Consider the following 9,825-nt stretch of genomic DNA (forward strand, 5'->3'; position numbering starts at 1 on the left):
TTTGTTTTTTTATTATAATGCATTCTATGCATTAAGGTAAAAGAAGACCTCCTGTGCTTGGTATCCTTTTCTGCCTCCCCCCATTATACTTACCTGAGCCCCACCGCGATCCAGCACTGTACATGAGAGCAGAGGTTCTCCAGAATCTATCCCTCCTCGCAGGGCAGATCGATAGTTGAGGGAGCCATTGGCTCCTGCTGCTGTTAATCAAACTCTGTGACAAGGGAGCAGGGAACAGGGCCGTGCCTCGCTGCCTGTGTCTGTGCATAAGTGCCCCCATTGGAAGCCCCCATTGGAAGCAGCTTCCTATAGGGGCACTGAATGAGGAGGAGGAGCCAGGAGCGCCAGCGGGAGAACCTGAGAAGAGGAGGATCTGGGCTGCTCTGTGCAAAACCATTGCACAGAGCAGGTAAGTATGACATGTTTATTATTTTATTTTTTAAAAAAGCAAAAAAACTAAGATTTACAAACACTTTGACCTCCAGCGGTCCCAAGGTCACCTGTAACAGTCCATTTTACCATAACAATGCCATTATTTATGGTGGGAACAATCTGAGCCAAACCAATAAGAATGTGATAAGTAAGTTATTCCACAAAATAATTTGGCGACAGAGCTCATTCATTGTCTTAAAGGGGATTGGGGTACACCACAATCACTACATTATAGTACATCATAGTACTACAATATATTACAGTATAATAAATATTATTTTAGTAAAATAAAATAAAATAAAATAAATGGTATGCATTCATTGTGGTTGAATTTCTGAAACCATGCTCATGTTTATTTATTGTAGTACATAAAGTATATAAGTATTACCACTGATTTACTGGGCACATTAACTAAAAGTTCACAAAATGCTCAGAAGTAAAGCAATGTATACTCAGTGAGTTATTTTATGTATTTTTCATGCAAAACAGCTCATTATATATTAGCTTTCCTTTGCCAGTTGATTGAAGGCTGCTAAAAGCTGGATCCTGAAAGGTTGACATGTATTACTACACAACGTCATACCTTTCCAACTGTCCCTCATTTTGGTCTGATCTATATAGATAAATATAAAATGTACTTTTTATCTTTCAAAAAGTGTTTTACAGTGCTAAACCTTTCATATGATTTCTAAATTGCTGCATTTGTAAATTCCAAAAGCCAATATAAATGAATAGTAGTGGTAAAAAAGCACTTGTGGGTTTAACCAATCTTATTTTTTTGCACAATTCTCCTTTAAGGGGGCGTGGCAATGGTGTGTCCTATGCCTGCATACGTTTGCTGATAGGTGTCCCTCATTCCCATCTCAGAAAATTGGGAGGTATGCACAACGTTGCTGTTTGATTGTTAAATAAGTCTTAACACACAAAAAGATCTTCATTGTATTGTGCAGGATGGAGAAGAGTCTAAAACAGGAATGAATTCCACAGAAGTAACTATATATGTGCAGCTACTTGTTGTGTGGTTTTATATTCTCTATCAATTAGAATGCAGCAAAAAGCCAAACCAGCTTTTTAAGAGACTGATTTCTTTTTGCCATTCTCAAAATATCAAATGGAACATTATATTCAGAGTCAGATTCAGAATACTTTAATAATCCTAAAGGGAAATCATTGTGATACAGCATCATTCAACAAAGACAACACAAGATCACAATAATGAACAGAACAAAGCACAATGACACACTAAAATTACCAACAACAGCAATTAGTACAAATAAACAAATTAAAATGATACTATAATAAAACATCCTTACTATTACAATACAACATAGAATAAATAACACATATTGAAAACAGATAAGCACACTACCAAAATGCAAATAATACACTACCAATAATACACCACATATTACCATATTACCAACATACTATAAAAACTACATAAAAATCCTGATCATAAACTAGATAAAATCTTCACATAAGCCCTCCCAGAGAATCATTATATGATTAAAAAAACAAATTTCCAATCTTAAATAAGAGCAGAGGCTTCCACTCTGAAATGGTAATGCAGAAAATGTGCTAAGCTTTGTTACAGTATTAGCACAAAATGACTGATCATAAACATGAAATAAAATTTTCACAATCTACCTCTATGGTGATGCATATAATCACATACTAATATTCCTATATAAATTTAAACCCGTGTGAGAGGGTTGAATCCTGCAACTTCCAGAGGAGGGATTATATGAACTAACCAAATCAACTACTGTAGCTTGAATGGTAATAATTACTCTAAATAATTGCTGTAAACTCTATGCACATTCCAAACCTGGAATCTTATATCTGGAGTGAGTTGCAAGTTCCTTAGGTATGTTGTTAAGAAACTGAAATCTCTTCCAGATGTGCCTCCTAGAGAATTATGTACCATCCACAAGGTATACACTGTTATTGAAGAATATATATACATACATATACTGTGTGTACACATATATATATATATATATATATATATATATATATATATATATATATATATATATATATATATATATATATATATATCAATTAAAAAAAAAAAAAAAATATATATATATATATATATATATATTGGTACTGGTACTTAATTCTGGTACTGAATTAAGACTGGTACTTAATTCTTCAGAGGCACATCTGGAAGAAATGTGAGTTTCTTAACAACATACCTAAGGAACTTGTAACTCACTCCAGATATAAGATTCCAGGTTTGGAAAGTGCATAGAGTTTACAGCAATTATTTAGAGTAATTATTACCATTCAAGCTACAGTAGGTGATTTGGTTAGTTCATATAATCTGTCCTCTGGAGGTTGCAGGATCCAACCCTCCCACACAGGTCTTCCAAGTAATAAGTATTCAGTGAATGTCATCTATTATCATTGCCTGATAAAAATGTTTGGTTTGAAAAAAGATAATCCTGCAGCAGGTAGAGGCACATAAGGACTGGTAGCTAAATCAGATGTTGCCTAAAGTTATCCTGCAAGCTGGATGACAGCAATCTTGGCGGATTCCTCCATCCACACTAACAGAGCATATTTAACTAATCTGTCAAACCCCAACTGGGCTATTGCATTCTGAAAGCTGATGCCACCAGCTATCATAATACTTAAAACAGTGCCTGCATCTGGTTGGATGCAGGCGCTGTTCGTCTGCCAATTTTCTGACAGGCTCCTTCAAAAAAGTGATTTGAACAATCAGCCTTTATCGAATGGAGAGGTACTGGCAGGGTAATACACTGCTTGAATTTTGGCCGAGCTAACAGGAATTGAACAAAATTTGAGAAGTGTATGGCCAGCCAGCTTCAGTTGCAGGATCCAACCTCGTCATCCAGGCAACAAAAATTCTGGTGATAACCAGTCTTGCCTAATAAAGATTGGTAGTGTGATAAAAAAGAATCTTGAGCTGGTGGAGGCATAAAAGGATGGATACCTAAAGCAGATGTTACCTAATGAAACCATTTTTACTGCTTTTGCTACTAAACCTATAATATTGACTCCCACTAAACATAGGATAGTAAAACCGGCCATAGATGAAGCGATTTTCTGGACTGCAGGAAAAAGTCGCTCGATTCCCCTATCAACACAGTCATTGTTGATGGGGGGAATCCCTCCCGTGGATCCATTGTGTTCTCGGGGGAGGGGGGGGGGAAACAGTGGTTACTGCTAGCATTTATAATAGTCATTAGCAATAATCGCAGTCATAGTCATTAGCAATAATTAGACAGGCCTGTTGTAACAAAGTTGATCTATCGATCAACTTGGGTACATTCAGCCTGCCCACACATGGTTCGAATCTCAGCCAGTCCCTATTGAACTGGCCGAGATTCGACCTGTCTATGGCAAGCTTAACAATGACACCTAGGAAGCACAGGATGATGACTCCCACCCACCAAGCCTTATACTGACACCTAATAAAGCTTGGATAATGACTCCTACCAAACCTAGGATAATGATTCCCACCACACCTCGGATAATGACTACCACCACCACTAAGATAACGACTCCCACCAAAACAGGATAATAAATCCCACTCAATCTAGGATAATGGCTCCCATCAAACCTAGGGGATGACTCCTGCCAAAATATAGGATAATGACTCCCACTAAACCTAGGATAATCACTCCTACCATACCCAGGGAAAAGACAACTACCAAACCTACTGTAGGATAGTGATAATAAATTCTACTAAACATAGATTAATGACTCTTACTGAACAGGATAATGGCTTCTACGAAACATAAGATAATGTTTCCTACCAAATATAGGATAATGACTCCTACCAAACCTAGGATAATGATTCCCACCACACCTCGGATAATGACTCCCACCACCCCTAGGATAACGACTTCCACCAAAACAGGATAATAAATCCCACTAAATCTAGGATAATGGCTCCCATCAAACCTAGGGGATGATTCCTACCAAAACATAGGATAATGACTCCCACCAAACCTAGGATAATCACTCCTACCAAACCCAGGGCAAAGACAACTACCAAACCTACTGTAGAATAGTGATAATAAATTCTACTAAACATAGGGTAATGACTCTTAATGCCACGTACACGCGAGCGGACTTTTCGACCGGATTGGCCCGACGGACTATCCGACGGACTTTCGACGGACTTCCAACGGACTTTCCGAATGAACGGACTTGCCTACACACGATCACAACAAAGTCCGACGGATTCGTACGTGATGACGTACGACCGGACTAAAATAAGGAAGTTGATAGCCAGTAGCCAATAGCTGCCCTAGCGTCGGTTTTTGTCCGTCGGACTAGCATACAGACGAGCGGACTTTTCTATAAGAACTGGGTTCGGCGGAGTTCCAACGTAAAGATTTGAAACATGTTCCAAATCTAAAGTTCCCTCAGATTTTCGACTGAAAAAGTCAGCTGCAGGTCCGATGAAGCTCACACACGGTCGAATTGTCCGCCGGACTCAGTTCGGTCAAAGTCCGCTCGTGTGTACGCGGCATTACTGAACAGGATAATGACTCCTACAAAACATAAGATAATGTTTCCTACCAAACATAGAATAAAGCCTCCTACCTCTTCCAAATAACAGAGGGTGCACCAGCAGAATGAGAATATGCCTCCACAGATCTGCTTGCATCTCTTCCATAGATCCAAGGGAAGGGCACCAGAGGAAATCGGCACACAATCCAGAGGTGCAACAGTTTCTTGAAGGGTGGTAAATGGGGATTGTCACACAGTCCGGAATTCCAGATTCACATAACAGAAACACACACACTCACAAGTTACACCACAAAGATGAAAGGGATAGAGCGCATGCTCAGAAAAAGAAAGTATTGCTTTGCCGAAAGAGTAGTTGATGCTTGGAACAGACTTCCAGCAGCGTTGGTGAGTCAGTCAACAGGAAGTGAATTCAAACATGCTTGGGACAAACCTAGATCTATACTCAGACACAAAGGTTCAAAAATGAAAAAAACAAACAAAAAGGGACAGCAGACTTGTTGGACTCTTTTTCTGCTGTCACTCTTCTATGTTTCTATGAAAAGACTATGGTAGAAATAAGTCATATTAAACAGAAGTACCTGTCAACATGAGATGAAACCTACAATACAACAGAACATCTGGACACATGTACACAAGCTGTATTAGAACACAAGCAGCATACAGAGTGAAGTGTATTAGTAGTCACACAGGTTACAGCGTCACATTCAACACACAGGGGACTCCAGGCGACAAGTCCTCAGTAGGGTGGCAGTGTGAGCAGCAGGGATAGGGGGGGGGGGATCATCAGTGCTCACTATTGCCTGTAGTGGATACGCACAGTGACCCAGGTCCAGTTCTGCTGCTGTGTGTACAAAGCTATGCTGCAGAATGAGTGAGCAGAGTCTGGGTGACGTCTGCACAGCAGTCTCCTTAGTGGCTGTGTGCAAGCTGCACTCCAACTTCAGCAATGCCAGAGGTGGAGTTTGCAGAGGGGGAGGGATGGGGACTTCGCTTCATTTTTTTTTTCTTTTTCTTTTTAAAGCCATTTGTGTTACGAGGTTTCAGATTTTTGGCTTTAAACCAGCGAAGACTGATGGGTATAATAATAGCCATCCACTTGTAATACTTTTATGGAAACATTTGTTAATAGTCTGTAATTCACATCCAGTTTTCTGGAATCCAAAAATCTTTTTGTTTATAAACTGCACACCCTCCTCCCCCCTCGTGTGAGCCTTTGCTGCCCCCTCCTTTTCATAGTCCCTTTAAATCAACTGCTTTGATGGTGGAATTTAACAGGAAAACTCTTACTTTTGTAGGGGGGGGGGGGTGTAGGAATTAAAATGTAAGGGCATACTAATAATAATTAGCAACTAAACTGGACAGATCCTGAATTATTAAAAAGTTAAAGTGTATGCAAACACCAAAGTTGACTATATCTGTGCAAATTTCCTGATGATTTGGATGAAATTCACTTAAAGCAGTATTTTATTTATTATTTATTTATTACAGATTCTTTTATATCGCCATCAATTTACACAGAGGTTTACATATATATTGTACCAGGGACATGCAGTCAGGGGAGGCAGGTAAGGCAGTACTTAAAAATCTCCATAGACGACGCTTTAAAATTTTTTACAGGTTACAATGTTTTAGAGTTACAGAGGAGGTCTAGTGCTAAAATTATTGCTCTCACTCTAACGTTTGTGGCATATGTAACCTGTGTGCATAGCTCCCAACTGTCCCTGATTTGGAGGGACTGTCCCTGATTTGGAGCAATGTCCCTCTGTCCCTCTTTCCTCCTCATTTGTCCCTCATTTTGGTCTGATCCATATAGTGTATTAAATGCACTTTTTATCTTTCAAAAAGTGTTTTCCAGTGCTAAACCTTTCATCCAAATTCTAAATTGCTGCATTTGTAAATTTTAAAAGCCAATATAAAAGAATAGTAGTGGTAAAAAAAGCCCTTGTGGATTTAATTAACTTTTTTTTTGGTTAATCCTCCTTTAAGGGGGTGTGGTAGGGGGCGTGTCTTATGACTACATACGTTTGCTAGTAGGTGTCCCCCATTCCCATCTCAAAATATTGGGAAGTATGTGTGTGTATCTGGCTCTGATACTAGCCAGTGCCTCACCAGCCACTGACCTCACCGCACGTCCCTGTATTGTATATTCACTCCAGTCCCTGCCTTTACGGAGCTTGTAATCTAAGGTAATGCGTTGCAGGAATGCAACACACAAAAACTCACTGCCCCTTTGCAGATGTGCTGGGGTGCCATTAATCCCTAATGGTACCCACATGCAGGGGTTTTTTTTTTTTTCATTTTTTTCAGCTGGAACTTGGTGAAACTCAGTTCCACCACCTCTGGCTAAGGCACCCTGCTCACCACTATCACTTGTAATCACAGAAGTCCGACTGAGGTCAGAGCTGAAGAGGGGTAAAAGTGAAATGTGGATGGGGGATGCAGAGGTAAGCAGCTGTGGAAGAAGGCTGAACTCTGAACTCTGTGTGTTGTGCACCCCTGAACTCTGTAATCTGTGTGTAACACTTTCCCCATGAACTGTGCGATGTGTGGGTACATAATGCATCCCTGGTATTTAATGCCTCTTTAAGATCCTTCCACTGTTTGACGTAAAATGTGACCATGTGTGTGTGTGTGGGGGAGGGGGTCATGGTTGAGTTCCTGCACCTATTTTCTGAGAAAAAAAGCCCTGCCCACATGCATCTTGCAGATGCACGGGCATTTGCACTTGCCAAAAAAGCATGAAATTGCAGTATCATGTGTTTTGTTGTGATGTGATTTCTAAAATAAAAAATGAGCTTTCTAGAGCGTGCCAACATCCTAATTCAGCCAAGAACAAAAATATCTCACATGGATAATCCCTGTGAGTATGGGGTGGACCTTTAAGGTACAACATGAGACATGTACACAATATACTATAAAATTTCAATTTTATTACACATCATTAAAAGACACATGGATAAAAATAGGCTTTGAAATAAAGCCAGCCAGTGGGGGAAAACAAACCCCTATGGAAAATGTGCATGTACCCTCAACTAAACCATGGACAAGAGTGATAATCATTACACTAAATATGATACATAACATCCAGGTGCTCTTGTTCCAAGGGCAGTCAACACGTTTCACTAGACAATGGCTTCTTCAGGACCATTTGATTGTGAGTGTGCAGACAAAAATATCTTAAACCAAACAAACATATATTACAATTTGTACAAATTTTTTCATATCAATGTTTCCATAAGATGCTGTAAACATCGTTATCTTATAGCATCTTATGGAAACATTGATATGAAATAATTTGTACAAATTTTAATTAATGTATATTTGCTTTAAGATAATTTTGTCTGTACCCTCACAATCAAAGGGTCCTGAAGAAGCTATTGTCTAGCAAAACGTGTTGACTGCCCTTAGGACAAGAGCACCTGGGTGTTATGTATTGGGGTAATGATTATTACTCTTGTCGTGCATGTACCCTCAACTAAATGATGGACAAGAGTAATAATCATTACACTAAATATGATACATAAATTATAAAAATAAACTACTGGCACCAACTTCTGCCCTACTGAGATCATCCACTGCTCTACATATATATATATATATATATATATATATATATATATATATATATAGTATCTCACAAAAGTGAGTACACCCCTCACATTTTTGTAAATATTTTTTTTATATCTTTTCATGTGACAACACTGAAGAAATGACACTTTACTACAATGTAATGTAGTGAGTGTACAGCTTATATAACAGTGTAAATTTGCTGTCCTCTCAAAATAACATACAGTTCACTGAGGGAACCATGAATGCCAACATGTACTGTGACATACTGAAGCAGAGCATGACCCCCTCCCTTCGGAGACTGGACCGCAGGGCCATATTCCAACATGATAACAACCCCAAACTCCGCTTTAAGGCAGTGCTGGAAAATAATGGTGGAAACACAATATATTGACACTTTGGGCCCAATTTGGACATTTTCACTTAGGGGTGTACTCACTTCTGTTGCCAGCGGTTTAGACATTAATGGCTGTGTGTTGAGTTATTTTGAGTGGACAGCACATTTACACTGTTATACAAGCTGTACACTTACTACTTTACATTGTAGCAAAGTGTCATTTCTTCAGTGTTGTCACATGAAAAGATATAATAAAATATTTACAAAAATGTGAAGGGTGTACTCACTTTTGTGAGATATTGTAAATATATATAGATACTGTATATATACACACACGCATGTTTGAGCTTTGGGGTGCACACTGTACACCCTGATGCAATAGGATGCACACACCTATGATCTTTCTGTAAGTGAGGACTCCAGAACTGGACATATGGGGAAATCGGGACCTCCTTCCTCCTGCTGCTGACTCCTCTAGTGATAGACCTAGAATTCTATTTGTTTTTCCTGCTGCTAGGTCACGCTCATTTTGCAATCATCTGAAATACGTTCCTCCAAATCTTTTCCCTCTGTAGCGCTGACCAACACTGTACCCCCAATACTGTACTCTCTCAGGAGATTCTTTTTTGCTAGGTGCATTATTTTACATTTAGAAACATTGAACTGCTTTGATTAATCTTCCTGGAATGCCAAATCACATTTCATATTATAGACACCTCCAGGAATATTACCCTTGTTGCACAACTTTGTGTCATCAGCAAAAAGACACCTTATCCGCCAAACCTTGAGTCCAGGTCCACACTAATGCGGTGCGAATTCGCTGAGAATGCTGTACGGATCCTGTACCACATCCAAATTGCACCCTGTTTATGCAAACCGCTGCGGGTGTGTATATTAAATTAACGACACTCCTAAACCGGTTCGTAAAAAATGCAGTGCAATTTGCAGTATCGGATCGCATAGGTATGAACACCCAT

The 9,825-nt window shown here is 39.2% G+C and overlaps 1 protein-coding gene across 2 annotated transcripts in view; it reads right to left on the reverse strand.

Annotated features, from left to right (window-relative positions):
• Positions 1-5,880, reverse strand: part of MERTK (MER proto-oncogene, tyrosine kinase) — a 166,634-nt gene extending 160,754 nt beyond the window's left edge. Inside the window, exon 1 of one of the 2 annotated variants that reach the window (XM_073628043.1) lies at positions 5,017-5,880. In XM_073628043.1, the coding sequence (XP_073484144.1) occupies positions 5,017-5,089 (73 nt within the window). In that variant the 5' untranslated portion in view covers positions 5,090-5,880. The remainder of the gene's footprint in view (positions 1-5,016) is intronic. The other variant, XM_073628042.1, reaches the window with a different exon arrangement.
• Between the last annotated feature and the right edge of the window lie 3,945 nt (positions 5,881-9,825).

The sequence above is a fragment of the Aquarana catesbeiana genome, linkage group LG04, assembly GCF_042186555.1.
Source record: "Aquarana catesbeiana isolate 2022-GZ linkage group LG04, ASM4218655v1, whole genome shotgun sequence".
Taxonomy (NCBI): Eukaryota; Metazoa; Chordata; class Amphibia; order Anura; family Ranidae; genus Aquarana; species Aquarana catesbeiana.